Consider the following 20392-nt stretch of genomic DNA (forward strand, 5'->3'; position numbering starts at 1 on the left):
GTGGCAGTGCAGCAGCCAGAAACCTGAAAAACAGAAATAGAGATTGACACGTGGAAGTCGATGTGACAGTGCAGCAGCCAGAAACCCGAATAACAGAAATAGAGATTGACACGTGGAAGTCGATGTAGCAGTGTAGCAGCCAGAAACTTGAATAACAGAAATAGAGAATGACACGTGCGCAGACAAAACCATGCCTCGGCATCAGCACGATGGGTCATGTATCAGTACTGTCAGCTTGTAAAATATTGAGTATGTACCCGAGAACTTGACGATAACATTGATTTTGCAGAAAAAACACACGATTTATCACCTGCTATTGTTTTGCAAGTGCACCGCCTACCTCGAATATCTGCAGCCATTCACATGGTCATGGACCACCAGCTATGATTATTTCCAATCATTCTTATGATCGTGGATAATCTACCCGGATTATCTCCAATCAGTCTACCACCTACCCGGATGATCTCCAATCATTCTGTGCTCAAGTACTATATAGCTACCCGGATTATCCAAAAAGGTTCTTATGATCGTGGATCGCCAACCCGGGTTATCTCCAAGAGTTCTTCTGATCATGGATGATCTATCCGCATTATCTCCAATCGTTCTACCACCTACCAGGATTATCTGCAATCATTTTATGCTCATGGACCACGTTCTTGGATTATCTCCAATCATTCTATGCTCAAGGACCAGCTACCCGGATTGTCTCTAAAAGTTTTTGTGATCGTGGATCACCTACCCGGATTATCGCCAATCATTCTTATGACCATGGATAATCTCTCCGTATTATCTGCAATAGTTCTTATGATCATGGATAATCTTTCCGTATTATCTCCAATAATTCTACCACCTACCAGAATTATCTCCAATCGTTCTATGCTCAAGGACCAGTTACCCGGATTATCTCCAATCGTTCTTATGACCGTGGATCACCTCCCTGGATTATCGCCAATCATTCTTTCATTCATATGATCGTGGACCACCTACTCGGATTATCTGCAAATATGTTGATATTCCTGAAGCACCTACCCGGATTATCTGCATGAAACCTAATGACAGTGTAGCCTCCATCAGGAACCGTGACGGTGTCTTTAGCTATAGGTGTGTCTAGATTCCTTTCAATCAGGCCATCAGCATCCATCTGTTTGATCTCCTCTAGAGAGGTAGATTCGTTCACCTGGTTAGAATAAACACCAAAATTACATCGTGTAGAATAATAGTATGGGACCTGTAAATCTACCCATTTTGTCAATTAGGAGATAAACATCATGTGTTGGCCAGTTTCCGGGTGTAATTGTACTCAATAACACCCGGAAACTGGCCAACACATGATGTTTATCGACATTGTAAACACAAAAGTAAACCAAAAGGTCCACACACGTTTTTGTGTCAGCACTCATTGACATCGAGTACGGTTACAGCAGTGAAATGTCATCAGCCGGCCGTTTAGGCTGTCTCCCATGGTAGCATCTGGAACTGCTCATTTGTGACGTCATTCCGACTTTACGTCACAATATGATTTGAATGACGTCATCAGGACTGTTTGTACGTATTAATACTCAGCGAATTTCTGGGAATCGAATACCATTCGATCATGTTTTTCAACCAATCAGATTAAAGAACACAGTGACTTTTGGTTTACAATCCAGGTTAATCTTTACTGTAAAACAGGACAATCTTAGCCAGCTTCCTGAAGTTCGAAATTTACCCTTTCCAGTGTGAAAACACAATTTATACATTTGGGATGTTTGCTGGATGTTCCCCACCCTTAGCAATCGTCGAGCTATATGACGGATGTCTGTACATATTGTTTCTGGACCAGACAATCAACTGATCGATACAACGAGCAACGACGCACAGCATCAGAGATATGGCAGTCAGTCAACAGCTTCAAGTCACCGTGCCACGCGACTCTTTCCAATATGTCACTTAACGTCCTGCAGAGGTTGCTAGGGACACATCCAAATCCTTGAATTCCAATAGGTATTTTGAAAGCGTGATTAACCCTAAATAAATGTGTAATATGTTTCGGGAGATTAATATGCGAATACCTGTTAAGTACCATTTATCTTACAATGGGTTGCTTCAATACATATCTATCGAGTGAAGGCGTAACAATACCATCATGAGTGACTAACCGCTAACTACGGACAATCTTGTAAAATGCGCGCCTCCACAAATTGACCTACAATTACAGCCTTGGATTATCAAAGCATGACGATGATGCAAACTAGATACATTTTAAAGAAATATACATATACACTTTAAACCATAACGTTTCTACTCTTACGTAGGCCATTCCACTGAATCAATGAATAATAAAATGTGGAATGTTCTCCTCCCTACCCTGACAATGGGTCATCACCATGGAGATACCCTGACGATGGGTCATCACCATGGAGTAGCCAATCAAACCTGAAATTCTCCAAACGTTACCTATTTCTCTCAAACGGATGTATAAGAAATTGTATTCTTAAACTAAGCAACACCATTCCACTACAACGTCCCCCAAGGGATGAGGATGGTGTCGTTGCAGTCAACGTATTCGAGAGGCATTTAGAAGTTGGAGCCGTAAGGATAGATGAGCATCGTCTTCATTATAGTGAGAGCGACGTGTTGGTGCTAACACCGTTATCAAACAAGTGATGAACAGAATAAACATTGAGAGGCATATATAAAGTGTGAGGAAGTGTTTATGCACGACAGTGGGAAAACGGTGAACTGTTCGTAATATTTTTATCTATTGCAATCCAGTTAGAGTGACATCTAGTCTCTTGGAAATGAATAACACACAAAAACGGTTCCTATTTAATATTTAAAAATATAGTGACAAAGAGCACAGTCCATTTACAAAGGTGTCATAAAGTAGAAACAATGTGTGACTAGGATGATTTTGTCATCTTCAATGTATCTGTATGACAGACTACAATCCAGTGTCCAAATATACGTAAGAAACATCAATCTTATGACTATAGTCAGTATCAATTTAAACATTATGGCTCACCCTGTCCATGGCCACAACCCGGAAGTGGTGTCCGTGTAGATGTATTGGATGGTTGGCGTTGAAGGTGACGCCCTCATCAATGAGCACCAACTCCACTGTGTCGTCCAGGTCCACCTTGATGAGGTGGATGCACTCACAGTACTCGTGGCTGCAGTTCCTGGTGTTGTGTGGGTCGCAGAACATGTCCTACGGAGAGAAAGAATCTGGGCTAGGACGGTCCAATATCTGAAAGACCTTGTGTATTGATAATAATTTGTTAATTTGCAGCATGGAGTCTGTAGGATGGTATTAAGAGCAGAACATGTAATAGACCTTCTATATCGATCATAATCTGGTATATTTGTAATATAGAGACAGTAAGATGTTTGTTTTCTGCAGGGTTATAAGCTTTTTACGTTGTTTATTGTTTCGGAATTTGAACAGATGCAATGCACCTCGAAGATGATGCACGGTTTTACATCCCCCATTCATGAAGAATACTTGATTAAAGAGATAACTTATCAATTTCAACCAAAAGTCGAATGAACCTTTTCCAAGAAGAAAACATTAATTCATTTGGCCAGCCTAATGGGATTTATTGTTGGAAGTAGTCAAGTGCAGACTTCGTTCTTTGTTCAAGCAAAAAACGTCTGTCAGATACAAAAGTCTGTTCCTAATGGTAGAAATACATGCTGGGGGTCCAAGAATAAAATGATAAGTTTATGAGATATGCTGGTTTTTCTGAAAATAAACGTGAGGAGAAAGACGTCTTATAGAGTATTTTGTCTTAAAAATTCACATGATCCCCTAAAATCGTTGTTGTTTTTAAGACAGAAGAAATCCTGCCAGCCTGCTTCATCAAACACGACAGGAATATAACTGCAGGACAAATACTAAATATACACCAAGTTTTGATAGTGACAAAAAACGACTGAAATGAGAAATGCATATTTGATGGTGATATATTTGATACGGGCATCGTAGTGATGTTCGGAGCGTTTCGGCGATTGTTTTAGCCCTGTAACGTGTGTAAATGTTGGTCAAAATCAATTTTCAAGTGTATATTTTCTTGTGCCTATCAGTTTACTTCAGGAATGAGTGAGTGAGTTTAGTTTTACGCCGTACTCAGCAATATTCCAGCTATATGTCGGCGGTCTGTAAATAATCGAGTCTCGACCAGATATTCCAGTGATCAATAGCATGAGCATCGATCTGCGCAGTTGGGAACCGATGGTATGTGTCAACCAAGTCAGCGAGCCTGACCACCCGAGCCCGTTAGTCGCCTCTTACGAAAAGCATGGGTTACTGAAGATCAATTCTAACCCGGACCTTCACGGGTTTTTACTTCAGGAACTCACCTTGGGTATGTCAGCAAACTGAGACAGGGGTGGTGACGGAGGTTGAACATTACTGATATGATTCAGCTGTGGTAAATACAGTCTTTTATTCAGGTTAACGGCAGCCAAGGGATAGAACTCTTTGTGGTGGAAAACATAGTTGTCTATCTTGTTGAAGTCCATGGCAATGTAAAACTTCTTATCGGGCACCTGCTTGAAGTGCGGCGGATCTGCCAGGGTGGTGTTCAACCAGGCCACGGGGGTGAGGTCCGGGGTACCCTTCTTGTTCCAGGGATTCAACAGCTGAAGCATTTAGTAGTCAATAAAATTACACCTTGAAAACGTATATGTATAAGTAGAACTGAACAATATACGTAAATAAGGCTTTTACATCGGGGAAGGAGTGAATATGTTTTTACATCACATTCAGCAATATGCCAGCATGGCGGAGGAAATTGTACTCATGTGGGAATTACAATCCGGGCCTTAGGCGAGACAAGCAAACCCTTTGACCAGCAGGGCACCTGATAGCCCCATAACAGACCTACCCGATCTAATTTTGTCGCCTCTTCAGCTGACAAATGTTGATGTGCTGTGCACCTTATCACATTCCCTTCATGTCGAGTAGAAGAATGTGCCTCTCAGTTCACAGACATAAGAAAACATTTCGGGCGTGTAAAAGCATTGGAAGAGATACACTTGAGTAATACAAGTCATCAGAGAATATCTAGATATTTTTGGACGTCGCTGCTGTAGAAGCTTTTCAGTGCATTCAAGTCGTATACGTTTCTGCACAGTAGTCAGATTGTTGGTTGACACATGTCATCGGTTCCCAATTGCGCAGATCGATGTTCATGATGTTGATCACTGGATTGTCTGGACCAGACTCGATTATTTACAGACCGCCGCCATATAGCTGGAATATTGCTGAGTGCGGCGTAAAACTAAACTCACTCACTCACTCAAGTGCTTACTTTCCCTTCTCTCCGCCCGCCCCTATCAAGCATTTCACCTTAATGCTTACCTCCCCTTCTCTCCGCCCGCCCCTATCAAGCATATCACTTTAGTGCTTACCTCGCCTTCTCTCCGACAACTCCAAACAAGCATATCACTTTAGTGCTTACCTCACCTTCTTTCCGCCCACCCCTATCAAGCATATCACCTCAATTCTTACCTTGCCTTTCCTCCGCCCACTCTCGTAGTCTGTAGGTTCACTTGGCTCCGTCTCCGTGGCGTTCTCATACCGCAAGATGGCGACCTGTTTTGCAAACTTAACAAAGCAGTCTGCCAAACCTCGAGTTCGAATCCAGTAGTTGGCAACGTCCTTGTCAGCGTCCAGTATGAAGTCGAACCTAGCAGCACAGACAATATACTGGATGGAAGATCAGCGTTTCAAGTAAAGCGCTGTTGTATTCTGAAGTTTTTTAAGTGTCATTTAGAAAACATGTCCGGTCACATCACTGAATGACATGCAAACACCCACAAGGTTTGGATATAGCGAACCTTTACTCAGGGGCAAAACACATTTACACACGTTTGATGGTGGCAGAAATTGAAACTGACAAGAGAAAGGTATTCGATGGTGATGTATTTGACACGGTATCATGATTTAACTTCTTTGAGTTGGGAAGTACAATACTGAGTGAGTGAGTGAGTGAGTGGGGTTTTACGCCGCTTTTAGCATTATAGTACAATACTCAGTGAGTGAGTGAGTGGGGTTTTACGCCGCTTTTAGCAATATAGTACAATACTGAGTGAGTGAGTGAGTGGGGATTTACGCCGCTTTTAGCAATATAGTACAATACTGAGTGAGTGGGGTTACAATACTGACAAACTTTATGGACAACTTCTTGTATTTCGTGAATGCGACGTTTCGAGAGAATGCTACAAGAGTTTGTCAAAATGTTGCACTCACGAAATATAAGAACTTGTTACCCATAGAGTTTGTCATATTGTATCATGATTTTGTTTTTGACCTCAAGCTGGGACTGTTTCTGCGACTGGTTTCAGCATTGGACGTTTTGAGTGAGTGAGTGAGTTTTACACCGCTTTTAGCAATATTCCAGCAAAATCACGGCGGGGGACACCAGAAATGGGCTTCACATATTGTACCCATGTGGGGAGTCGACCCTGGGTCTTAGGCGTGACGAGCGAACGCTTCAACCACTAGGCCACCCAACCGCCCCAGACGTTTTGAAGACGGTGATTGATTTTAATTTGGTGAAACACAAATGTAAACTTCCTTTTGGTTGGCAGATAATATAACCATAAGCTTTCTCGGGGAGCCATGCCAATCTTCACTTGACAAGGGGGTATACAAAGTATGCGATCTAGACTACAAGTAACCAGAGTTACAGTTTTTTATAGAAGCCATGTGGCTGAGGGGTTAGGCGGATGACTGGGTGCTAGCGATCGAGTGTTGTTCGAATCCCGGATGGGACTCGAACCCAAAAAGTGCTAGAATCTGTACTTTACTCCAGATTATCATATATGTTACATTCGACTACTTTCTAAATGATACTGTGACTTCGCCAGGATACAGGAAACTTAATCACATGAATGATTAGTTTTATAAAAAATGGACAAGGTCAGGTTTGGTGGCTTGGATACGTCTGAGATTGTACATGGGCCTATTACAAGGAATCATATGATTGTCAGTTTTCATGACACCCTGAACATATTTCTGGATTGTACGGTGGATGGACCTCTGAGTCAAAACCACAAACACACGAGATGGTCAATAACTTCTCCCCAAAGTACATACAGTTGATGGACCTCTGAGTCAAAACCACGAACACACGAGATGGTCAATAACTTCTCCCCAAAGTACATACAGTTGATGGACCTCTGAGTCAAAACCACGAACACACGAGATGGTCATTAACTTCTCCCCAAAGTACATACAGTGGATGGACCTCTGAGTCAAAACCACGAACACACGAGATGGTCAATAACTTCTCCCCAAAGTACATACAGTGGATGGACCTCTGAGTCAAAACCACGAACACACGAGATGGTCAATAACTTCTCCCCAAAGTACATACAGTGGATGGACCTCTGAGTCAAAACCACGAACACACGTGATGGTCATTAACTTCTCCCCAAAGTACATACAGTTGATGGACCTCTGAGTCAAAACCACGAACACACGAGATGGTCAATAACTTCTCCCCAAAGCACATACAGTTGATGGACCTCTGAGTCAAAACCACAAACACACGAGATGGTCATTAACTTCTCCCCAAAGTACATACAGTGGATGGACCTCTGAGTCAAAACCACGAACACATGAGATGGTCAATAACTTCTCCCCAAAGTACATACAGTGGATGGACCTCTGAGTCAAAACCACGAACACACGAGATGGTCAATAACTTCTCCCCAAAGTACATACAGTGGATGGACCTCTGAGTCAAAACCACGAACACACGAGATGCTCAATAACTTCTCCCCAAAGTACATACAGTGGATGGACCTCTGAGTCAAAACCACGAACACACGAGATGGTCAATAACTTCTCCCTAAAGTACATACAGTGGATGGACCTCTGAGTCAAAACCACGAACACACGAGATGGTCAATAACTTCTCCCTAAAGTACATACAGTTGATGGACCTCTGAGTCAAAACCACGAACACACGAGATGGTCAATAACTTCTCCCAAAAGTAGAATGTCCAATGCTCCGTCATCTATCTTGCCACGTTCAAGGAGAAGAATGTTGCATGTACCATGTACAAAGATCATGCCAGTATCATTGGCGACGGACACGTAAAGGAATTTTGTTTTCACTGTTCAAGGTCATACATGTTAAGGAAGAAAGGAAGGATGATAACTTTTGTCACATGTTGCACGTGCTGTATCATGCCACAAGATCGTGGCATGTAAATAGTTTGTACTTTAGCATTTCATTAATGTGCTTATGATCTCTTTAGATGATGTTTATTTATACCCAGTTATTAGTTAGCTATTGGGGAATCTGTGATGTTCCTTCAATATTCGAGCAGCTGTATAACCTCCTTGACAGGATTGGGCGGAGAGAAGGGACTGTAGGCATTTATTAGATATGTATCACAGGAGTGGGCGGAGAGAAGGGACTGTAGGCATTTATTTGATATGTATCACAGGAGTGGGCGGAGAGAAGGGACGGTAGGCTTTTATTTGATATGTATCACATGAGTGGGCGGAGAGAAGGGATGGTAGGCATTTATTTGATATGTATCACAGGAGTGGGCGGAGAGAAGGGACGGTAGGCTTTTATCTGATATGTATCACAGGAGTGGGCGGAGAGAAGGGACGGTAGGCATTTATTTGATATGTATCACAGGAGTGGGCGGAGAGAACGGACGGTGGGCATTTATTTGATATGTACACAGGAGTGGGCGGAGAGAAGGGACGGTAGGCATTTATTTGATATGTATCACAGGAGTGGGCGGAGAGAAGGGACGGTAGGCATTTAATTGATATGTATCACAGGAGTGGGCGGAGAGAAGGGACGGTAGCATTATTTGATATGTATCACTAGAGAGGGCGGAGAGAAGGGACGGTAGGCATTTATTTGATATGTATCACAGGAGTGGGCGGAGAGAAGGGATTGTAGGCATTTATTTAATATGTATCACAGGAGTGGGCGGAGAGAAGGGACGGTAGGCATTATTTGATATGTATCACAGGAGTGGGCGGAGAGAAGGGACGGTAGCATTATTTGATATGTATCACTAGAGAGGGCGGAGAGAAGGGACGGTAGGCCTTATTTGATATGTATCACAGGAGTGGGCGGAGAGAAGGGACGGTAGCATTATTTGATATGCATCACTAGAGAGGGCGGAGAGAAGGGACGGTAGGCATTATTTGATATGTATCACAGGAGTGGGCGGAGAGAAGGGACGGTAGCATTATTTGATATGTATCACTAGAGAGGGCGGAGAGAAGGGACGGTAGGCATTTAATTGATATGTATCACAGGAGTGGGCGGAGAGAAGGGACGGTAGCATTATTTGATATGTATCACTAGAGAGGGCGGAGAGAAGGGACGGTAGGCATTTAATTGATATGTATCACAGGAGTGGGCGGAGAGAAGGGACTGTAGGCATTTTTTTTATATGTATCACAGGAGAGGGCGGAGAGATGGGACGGACGGTAGGCATAATAATGATATGCACCACAGGAGTTGGCGGAAAGAAGGAAAAGTAATGTTTTGCAATGAAGGGTCCACACTGACAGTGGCAGAAATGTTGTCAGTTATTAGATCAACTGGATTCTATATAAATGATTTTATTTTCTTAGTGTGCCTCCGTTTCACAATCAAGTCATCAGATTTGATTATAAAAGGGCATGGAACAAAATATACAATGGATCCTTAAAAATACCATTGATAAATGATAGTTTAGAATCGGAAACAAAAGTCATGCCATTTCGTTTCGTGAGCTCGTGTAGTTTGTTAGTGACAAGGTGGATCAGGGTAATTTCAGAAGAACAATGCAAACGTTCATTTGCAACTTCGGGTTTGCTGCTGCAGGAACTGGGGGTTCATGCAAAAGGGAATGAGGAGTGTTGGTAGTTAGCTCACCTGGCTCATGCCGCATTTACAGCTTAGTCGCTGGAGCTATTCGTGAATATTCTGCTCTGCATTCATGGGTAACACAGGCAAGGAATGAATATTCCCTATCAATTCCCTCCACAGGGACTTATAAATATGTTGTTGTTATATATTCTTGCCCTTGTAAATATTATTATTGTCGTTGTTTGTTATAGTTATTTATTGGGGGCTTGGGGTAGCCTAGTTTTTATAGCGTTCGCTCGTCATGCCGATGACCCGAGTTCGATTCCCCACATGGGTACAATGTATGAAGATCATTTCTGATGTCACCCGCCGTGATATTACTGGAATATTGCTAAAAGCGGGGTAAGAGCAAACTCACACTGTCAGTGATTATTTAATGCGACACCTGACAGTTCTGTTTTCAATAACACAACTTGGTACCTCTCTCCAGCGAAGATGTTGAAGGAGCTGACAACGACAGGTTCGTGTGGCACACCATCGGTGGCGATCATGATGATGTCGTGGTTGTCCACGGAGACTTGGATGGGGCAGTTCAGGATGCCGTTACTGATGACCCGGAAGCGGTACTTCTGGTCCTTCTTGACATGGAACACAGAATATGGGGTGTAGATGGTCTCGTTGGTGTCCGAGCTCTGGAACTCACGGAACGCTCCCCGACCTTGAAACAAGCATATTCGCGTGGGTCAAATGACAATTCTTCTGGAACATTTTATGGGTTTTGCCTGAACAAATGTGTAAATGGGGCCAGACGTATCCTTGTATGTGTGAAACAAGTTAAATCTATAAACACTTTACAGCAAATCTTTGAAGGGCATTTAGAAATGGAATGCATAAGAAAAGCAAGATTTATGGATGTCAATTTATTTATTGTGAATAACACGACGTTTCGGAATGTATGCTTGCTCCTTCACCATTCACCTTTTCTTACTTTACAGCAATGTGTCGTAAAAAGAAACAAAATAAATTTGCAAAACGGACAAAATATGATCAAAAAAATAAATGACAAATAACTTGAATTAATGTGCGTTTAGACTATGCTCCATTAATTGTTAGATGTACACAGTATGGCCTTGGAGGACATGGGTGGCGTAATCGTCTCAGCAACCACAGTTCACCATGTTCGCACCAAATACATTCTGATTCGGAGCAATGTGTAATCGGGAATTCCCGCAAGATTTGGTGTTATATTTGGTTGGTTAGTTGTTTAACGCCGCGCTCAGCGACATTTCAGCTATATGGCGGCGGTCTGTAGATAATCGAGTTTCAACCAGTGATCTATATCATGAACATCAATCCACGAAATCGGGATACGATGACACGTGTCAACCAAGTCAGTGAGCCTGGCCATCCGATCCCATTAGCCGCCTCTTACAACAAATCGTGGTTGCTGAAGACCAATTCTAACCCGAATCTTTTCAAGGCATGTGCTTTTTTTTTAAAATGACAACACCCTTTAAAACATAGGTGGATACACCCACGGCAATCCTTAAGGGATTCTTCCCTATTTAGTAGCACGATCAGTTTATGAAGGGTTTGGTCAGTGGTCTTTACTACTACTAGTCTCTAGATAATATGTTGCTTTGATAGAAACATATACCCGTGAAGGTCCGGGTTAGATTATTGGCCTTCAGTAACAGATGATTGTCGTAAGAGGCGACTAACGGGATCAGGTGGTCAGGCTCGCTGACTTGGTTGACACATGTCATCGGTTCCCATTTGCGCAGAACGATGCTGATGATGTTGATCACTGGATTGTCTGGCCTAGACTCGATTATTTACAGACCGCCGCCATATAGCTGAAGTATTGCTGGGTGCGACGTAAAACTAAACTCACTCACTCACTGATAGAAATATATACATAATTCCATGTATTAGAAGAGAGACACAGTGAGCTCGGAGATGGGAACCTAAATTTGCGTTTTAGGGGAATTTTGCATGGCAGAAAGTGTTGCGCAGAAGGGACAATATTGTGGCTCAAGGAGTGTGAGACGGGCCATTAGATCATTTTCAGCATCATGATGGCGTTTTTTAGCAGTGGAAGGCGTCAACAAATTGCATCATCTTCTTCCCACGCCAAGCTGACGTGTCGTAAGAGACGACTAACGGGATCTTGTTGTCAGATTTGCTGGGGGGCGGTTGGGTTGTCAAAGTGTTCGCTCGTGACACCGAAAACCCGGGCTCGATTTCCCAAATCGGTACGATATAGGAATCCCCTTTCTGTTGACCCCACCGTTAAATTGCTGAGTATTACCAAAAGCGTAAAACTTCACTCACTCACCCAGATTTGCTGACTGGGTTGACGTGTCATCGTATTCCAATTGCGTAGATTCATGTTCATGATGTCAATCACTGGATTTTCAGATCCAGACTCAATTTTTTACAGACCGCTTCGTATAGCTGGATTATTGCTGAATGCGGCGTTATACAACAAACAAACAAAAGAAGCTGACGTATAATAATAATGTTGATTGTGGCACAAAACGTAAAACACCAGTCTATGATTCAGGCTTAAAGAGTAATGACTAATCAAAGATAAGACGTCACCGTTGATGAGCATAGACGCAGGTTTGTTGTCGTAACCGGCGTGGTGGTGGCCGGCGAACCTGTTGATTGTCAGTTCCACAAGCCAGTCGTGTACAATCATGGAGTGCTCAGGAAGGTCATGGTCGTACAGGTGGGAGGACGGGTCACGTAACGGAGGTTCCCGGATGATCAGCGCCCCGAACAGACCATCTGATCGGTGAACGCCGGCATGACCGTGCCAGAAATGAGTTCCACGATTACCTGCCTTGAACCTTTAGCAGCAAAAAGATGAACGGTTGCAGTTGGCATAGATTTAACTGTTGTAATTTATGGATGCCATTCAAGTAGCTAAGACAACAGCAATAAAAAGCAATAAGTTTGTACAAATACGTTTCCCTTGTTTCAATTTCTTTCAACCACTATGCATTCAACAATAACAGAGAATTATTGTTCATTTAAACATATTAAGGTATGATACATATGAACCGTTCTGACTCACGTGGTGAACGACTGACTGACTGACTGAGTTTGGTTTTACGCCGCTTTTAGCAATATTCCAGCAACATCACGGCGGGGGACACCAGAAATGGGCTTCACACATTGTACCCATGTGGGGATTCGAACCCGGGTCTTCGGCGTGACGAGCCAACGCTTTAACCATTAGGCTACCCCACCGCCCCTCGTGGTGAACGAAGATCTAGTCAGACAGTAGACTTGTACTAAAAAGGTGTGACGTTCAAGGTTAATGTGTGTCGGGCTTGACCCCCGACTCAGTGCTTCCATTGGATAATCATATCTGGTTTAAATTCCAGGCTCTGTTTGAAAGCTTCGGTCAAATCTAACAGTATGTATACTGTCATAAACATTTCCTCGCTGATTCCCCAGTCTGTATGTATCTCACCTATCATTTTTCTAAGCAAAAGAAGAACTGTTAAGTCAATTACTCCGCATCCTCTTTCTTAAGAGGGAGATTGAGTGAATATGGTTTTACGACGCTTTTAGCACTATTCCAGCAATATCACGGCAGGGGACACCAGAAATGGTCTGCACATTGTACCTCTTTCTTAAACCGGTTTCGTTTCGTCAATGCAAAATGTCAAAATTTATGTAGAAAAAACATCTGTAATTTATTTAAAACGCTGGCAATAATATAAACTGAACGCCAAAAGAAATGTTACACCTCTTCATATGCAAATATTTTCCCAACGATTTCAAGTTTGAGAACCGATTTGTGTGTGTCATACAGATTCTTCATTTCATAAGAAGAGTAACTGATGATGTTTTTGTATAAGTAACTTATGACTGTGCAAAACCCATGTGAGTAAGAGTGGTATCCATTGTTCCGTTTTCGATCAATCACAAAAACCAAAAGAGACATTGAAAAAGCAAGATTTTAATGAAATACCCTCTTTGATTAGTATCTGGTATGACCCCCGTTGGCATTCAAACATGCCTGAACTCGTCGCCTGACAGAATACGTCAAACGTCGGATGAAAGCAGCTGGAATCTGCCTCCACTCATCCATCAGAGCAGCAATCATGTGTTGACGTGTATGTGGCTGCTGCTGACGTAACCGGATCCGACGATCGATGTAATCCCAGAGGTGTTCAATAGGGTTCATGTCCGGCGATCTGGCAGGCCGAAATCTGCACGTTGTTGGCGTTGAGAAACTGTAACGTCTGTCTGGCTACACGAGGACGAGCATTGTCCTGTTGGAAGAGGGTGTTAGGATTCTGCTGGAGGAATGGGAGGACCTCTGGCTGTAGGGCCCTGTTGGTGTACCTCTGTGCGGTGAGGTTGCCGTCGATCACAACGAGGTTGGATTTCGTGTCGCCGCGTATATCGCCCCAAACCACAACGCTTGCTCCTCCAAAGGGTTTGACTTCCTGTACACAGCAGCGTGCCTCTCTTTCACCCCGGCGACGATAGACCCGTATTCTCCCGGCCGCTCGAACAGTTTTCACGTGCATTTCATGCAAGGTGAAGTTACAATGGGTACGTTTTGGCGTTATGCTTCCTTATACAAGGACAGAAACAGGCAAAATTTTACAGTATCTAAATTAGTCTTTTCTCGTTTGACGACTCTTCCTAAAACAGTCGAAAGTCATAATGATCCAAAAATTAAACCTCAAGTGGTTGGAATGTTTTTTATTGAGACAAAAATCCAATTTCAGCATTGGGTCCCTTTTTACGGTAAACAACCATTCTTTCATATTCAAAACCCAACTTTATCACTCTTTGTGAATGTGCATGCATTATCACCATAAACAATATCATTTGGACCCATTTATAACTGTTTTTTACACTTTTGATTTGAATTTTTACATGATTGAAAATAGGACAATGGACCCCACCTAAACAAACATGTCGATATCCTAATTATCAATGAATTCCTCAGTCTGATGTTTTGACTCAATAGAGTTACATGATTGGTTGTTAAAACATACCAAACCAAAGTCTTCTATCCATATAACAGTTTAGGATATTCTAATGTTAAGAGGTGTAACATTTCTTTTGGCGTTCAGTTTATTATTACCCATACGGGCTAGGATACACAGGTGATTATTTTTGTGATAATCGCACATATGCTTTTAAGTGATTCTCAACGTTGATAGGTCAGCTAAGCAGAGAAGACATATGATTGGTTGATGGAACTACCTTTCATGATCCAAGGTCATTGACACTTTTTACCGTTTCATTGATAATTAGAACGTGCTGTACTCACACATTCCGAGATTTATAAAGAAAACATAAAGGTTAAAAAATATGAATACACTTTTTATTAGACATTAATATTTTGTAATACAATTGCGCTATAAATAGTAGTCTTTTTAAAATAAATAACCTTTTAAAAAAACCAAAACATGGCCGCCATTAGGCTAACCCTGATCAAGGCCAATGCGCCCTGGTCAAAGTTGACGGTGACCTAATAGGAAGTGTGATAAGAATTTTACAGCCCTTGACCTCCTGCAACCTGTTTGTTGTTAAAACTGAATTCGGGGAAATAGAATCAGCAAGATACCGACTAAAGGTGTTACCTGAAAGTGTGACAAGTGAGTCTGCCACGGCGTCCATGCCATAGAACCAAGTACAATATTCCGGGCACAAAAATGTTCAATCAATAAACAGTTACTCTTCAATTAATGAGAAACAACATCAGTCCATCAATACATTGTTGTCAAACCCTTGTTACTCCACCACTCTGCCCACTCATCCTCAGCCTCAGACTGCCTCCACGACATCCCAGTCTTTGTCGCATGCAGTAAATCTTCATTCTGTACATACACTATTCTCAGGTCCATTTTATGGTGGTGTATTCCACTTCAGCATCTCGAATGACTCCTCTGTCAGTCGACCATCTGCTCCAAAGAGGCGTATTCTTCCTCTGTTGACTCGGATTCCGACTAGAGTTATCCTTCTTGGAACTGCTGTACCTGACTGCGACCAATGACGCGCCTGTGTGTAACACGCCTTCCACAGAACAAAATTTTGTTTTATCTTCACACTTGTTGAGTTTCTTGACAGAAAACTTTCTCTAGATGTAATCGTGGGATGGTTGTCATTTAGATTTCCCAACTTTTAACCGTTGACTTTCCCAAAACTTGACAGGTTTTTGCCAATGTGTGTTTCAACACTAGACCTTCGCCCGTCACTAGAGACACGCCAGTCGTGAATGAACGATGTTCCGGCGCACTGACTTGAACAAATAACATTTTAGCTATTATTATGTTCAGTGGTTTTGCATTTAAAGATCATTTTTATCATATTAACAAATGTTAATAAATTATTCCATATAAAATATTTTTGTTGTATTTTTAAGCGATTTTACGAGGTACTATTTCCATAGCGTAGTTATGTTATTACCACTGGAGCAGTTAGGTTTATTACGCGCACGAATACGAATCAGCTGTTTGAGGTCACTAGTCCTGTCTCCGGGTGGTTTTTATTTCGTGGTTCTTCTTTATAAATTACATCATGGGTAATAAATAGAATAACCAGCTCGGTATGAGTGATTACGGGGAACAAGGCTCGGCACTGTGAACATCCGGCATATTTCCCGTAATCACTCGTACCTCGTTGGTTATTCTCTAAATACGTCACTCGTTCTCGTTAAATACCAAGTATACGAAAACGAGAGAACTTCCTGTGGTATCTAACGTGAAGTGTTCTCTATATATTATCTACAACGCTACAACAGACCTATACTTTAACTTGGAGTGAGGTAACACTATACACTGAGACATAGTTGAAGGTTGCACGTGACTGCAGAATCAGACCCGTGAAGATCCTTCAGTAACCCATTCTTATCGTAAGAGGCGACTAACGGTCGGTTGGTTGGGGTCGTTGACTAAGTTGATGCATGCCTTATACCAGTAACTAAGATTGATGTTCACGATGTCAATCACTGGATTGTCTAGCCCAGACTCGATTATTCACAGACCGCCTGCATATTATTTGAATATTGCTGGGTAATTAACAACAGTGAAACAAAACTACACCAAGTATATTACACTACGTAACAACGAATCCGCTACGGAGCTCGTAGCCAGTTCTCACTGTACAATAAGACAGGGGTCAATCCAAGGGAAAATTGACGAATACTCATCTTGTGTACAATACCACGCACCTGTACTGGAACGTGGAGTGGGCTGTTATCGGACACTGGGTGACCATGCTGACTCCGTCATGATGTTGATAACCCTTCTGGAAGACGCCGTGCCAGTGGATGGTCACCCCCTCGGCACCCTCCATCTTGTTGTGCACGTTGACGATGATCATGTCGTCCTGACAAACCTTGAGGAAGGAGAAATGGTTGACGTGAACACAGCCAACAGGGTGTGCGCTACATACTTGGATATAGAACTCGAGGTCATTGTCTGTGTGAGGTCTGTTATCATATTCCGAATGCTATTTTGCTATAAATATTTTATGTCTTCATTATTATATATATTATGTATGGAATCCTCTCTTCATATATGGTATGCTGTAAATAACAGATGTTCATGATATGATATAGGTCAATGCAGTAACTTTAGACAATGTGCAGGAATGTAATATTTGTGTGAATCGTATAGCGCCAATTAGTTTGCAGGTAAAGGTGTTGAATGTGGATGCGTCTAATACATAGATGAATGATAAGTCGACAACTAAATGATCACCTCTAACGATGGAGATATGGAGAAGGAAATTCAAAGTCCAGGAGAAAGACATGGTACCTGAGCTGGTTATATTTGACCCGCTTTGAGCTGTATTGGGTGATCGGATTAGGGCGTGTGGGAGATTCATTGTGTACTGAATTAGTTAGATAATTTTACGCCGCTTTTAGCAATATTTCAACAATAATAAGGCGGGGGACACCAGACATGGTTGTGGGGAATCGAACCCGGCGTGTCTTCGGCGTGACGAGCGAACCACCCGGCCACCCTAGCGCCCCTCGCCCTGCATTACCATACGTAGACACAAGGATTTTATTCTGCTTTCATAATTTTATTATGGCTCGTGGTAATAACGAGGAACGTGAAAGTGAAAACGGGGTGGGTTTGACGCCACTTCGAGCAGTGTTTCAGTGATTTCACCGCGTGTCAGCTAAATGGAGCCTAAACTGAAGCAGATCATAGACGTCGCACTCGACAGAAACTAATGTCAGTGATAACCCCAAATATGAACAAAAGTACCTGAAGGGCACGAAGAATGATGTATGACGTCATCCGTCTCCATGTATCACAGGTGACTGTTTTATATGTGACAGTATGACAATGTAGCTGTCACGCTGGAATGACGCCCCTTTAAATGCCGTGACGCTACCGCATGTCTAATAAGATCCGATGAGATACGGCGCTTTTTTCATGTATGTCTGACTCAAAACTAACGGGAAAATGCAACTGTGCATAACATAAAATTGTATGTATGTATGTATGTATGTATGTATGTATGTATGTATGTATGTATGTATGTATGTGTGTGTGTGTGTGTGTGTGTGTGTGTGTGTGTGTTTGTATGTATGTATGTATGTATGTTTGTATTTGTGAGTGAGTGCGTGCGTGCGTGCGTGAGTGTGTGCGTGCATATATCTGTGAGTGTGTTCAATGGATGAATACCATGACTCAAATTTTAGACAACTTGAGCAATAATTCAGTAACTTCTCTCAGGGCACCAAACATCGACTTCACACATAGCGGGGATTCAACCCGGAACTACAGCGTGATGCGGGAACACGTTCTGCACTGCGCCACCGACCGCCCTTGAAGGGTTTATGGTCTGTTATCAACCGGTGCAACGAACGCGTGTCTCTCGAAACCGCAGCAGCTGTTGCAATATTCATATCGGAGGTCTGTCGGCTATTTGTAACCATTGAAAGGATCGCATTTGTGTTTTCTCAGGTTTAATGCCATTCTCAACACGAGCTAATGTAGACTTTACATGTTGAAGCACTAAAAACTGAAATAAGTGAATATAGAATGTCTTGTGCGTGGCACAAACAACACCAACTTAATGCATGCACACAGAGACCCTTTTTTTTAAAGTAGTTTACATAATTTTAAGTGTCCCGCTGATGCTGACTGTGACTGGACTAATGTTAACGTACATGCACCTATTGTGCACCTGTCAGTCATAAAATCCATGTGGGGTAGTTTGACAAGTCCCCGTGAAGATCCGGTTTCAGAGTTGGCCTTCAGTAACTTTGCAAAAGTAGTTGCACATTAATGTGTCACAGCTCCTGAAAGAAGGGTGGCCTACCCCTGACCGGATTCTGATTATACGTCCTTGACCTTGGCATGTTCGTAACATCCTTTTATGGTACTTGTGCAATAGTAATGTTGTAGAAACATTAGAAATGTTTTCACAATTTCATACCTAGTCAATATTTGTTAAAATTCAAATTTCTTGAATTAAAAATGTCACCAATTAAACTTTTTTTTCAGGGTGTTGGTCATTACACAACCGGTCATGAAAATGAAAAATTCAAAAAGAGTACTGTTCAAGAAACATATTAATCTCTGTGATTACAAAATGCCGTTTAGAAAGTGGTCAAATCTAACAAATGTTATATTTGGGATTACACTATCTTACTAAAGTACAGATTCTAGTTCTTTTGTTGGGTTGAGTCCCATTCGGGATTCAAACCTACACCCTCAGAGTCAGACACCTGATCGCCAGCACACAAAGACAGCCGCCCAACCCGCTCAGTCACCGAGCCTTGTGAAAGGGTTAGGTGCCTGACTCTATGGGTGTGTGTTCGAATCCCGGATGGGACTCAGCCCAAGTAAAATACTGGAATCTATACTTTATCAAGAAACTGCAATCACAAATATAACAAATGTTATATTCATCTCTGACATAGACAATATCATACATTACATTCATCTATGCAACTGATTTAATTGATTACTTCAATGTAATTGTTATAAATGATATAAATAAATTTCATATTTATCATATTTTTCATTATACATCACATGAAACACACACATTTGCCCATGTTATATCCGCAAATGGACGTAAATCACAGATTTTATTTTCAGTTATGTGACATAAGCATTCCACAGCCATGGCCGCGGCCATGTTGTAGTACCGCACAACCATCTGCTTCCTGTATTCTGATTGGTCAAACATACCTTGCATCCATGGTGATTCACTGCTTTAGAATTTTCCATTCTAAGGCTTCTAAATACTTAATGTGCAAGTGATTTACCAAGAAATAGTAGGCTATATAGATAAGAAACTTAATTATAAAACCCTAACTTTGTATTCACCAGATATGTTTGACACAATGTTGGGGTTCGGCCTACGGCCTATATCGTCAGATTTGTTTTCGCGTCGGCGACACATACCGTCGTGGTATTGGAGAGTGTCGAAGTTTGAAGGGGCCTACGTATACACTTTGAGTTATCCGAATTCGCAGGAACCCAGCTTTTACTTCGACATAACCAGGCATCTCATTGTTTAAACATATTGTCCTACATGTTTGAACCTCAAAGCATGTTTAA

At 42.1% G+C, this 20392-nt stretch overlaps 1 protein-coding gene across 2 annotated transcripts in view; it reads right to left on the reverse strand.

The window, feature by feature from the left end:
* The window catches only part of LOC124258431 (laccase-1-like), a 35080-nt gene that overhangs the window by 1986 nt on the left and 12702 nt on the right, over positions 1 to 20392 (reverse strand). The window contains exons 3-9 of one of the 2 annotated variants that reach the window (XM_046692531.1): positions 17032 to 17198; positions 12426 to 12676; positions 10302 to 10539; positions 5495 to 5672; positions 4342 to 4623; positions 3005 to 3190; positions 1030 to 1177 (exon numbers count right to left, since the gene is read on the reverse strand). In XM_046692531.1, the coding sequence (XP_046548487.1) occupies positions 1030 to 1177; positions 3005 to 3190; positions 4342 to 4623; positions 5495 to 5672; positions 10302 to 10539; positions 12426 to 12676; positions 17032 to 17198 (1450 nt within the window). The remainder of the gene's footprint in view (positions 1 to 1029; positions 1178 to 3004; positions 3191 to 4341; positions 4624 to 5494; positions 5673 to 10301; positions 10540 to 12425; positions 12677 to 17031; positions 17199 to 20392) is intronic. The other variant, XM_046692536.1, reaches the window with a different exon arrangement.

This window comes from Haliotis rubra, unplaced genomic scaffold, assembly GCF_003918875.1.
Source record: "Haliotis rubra isolate DU_JTF1 unplaced genomic scaffold, ASM391887v1 Scf1173, whole genome shotgun sequence".
Taxonomy (NCBI): Eukaryota; Metazoa; Mollusca; class Gastropoda; order Lepetellida; family Haliotidae; genus Haliotis; species Haliotis rubra.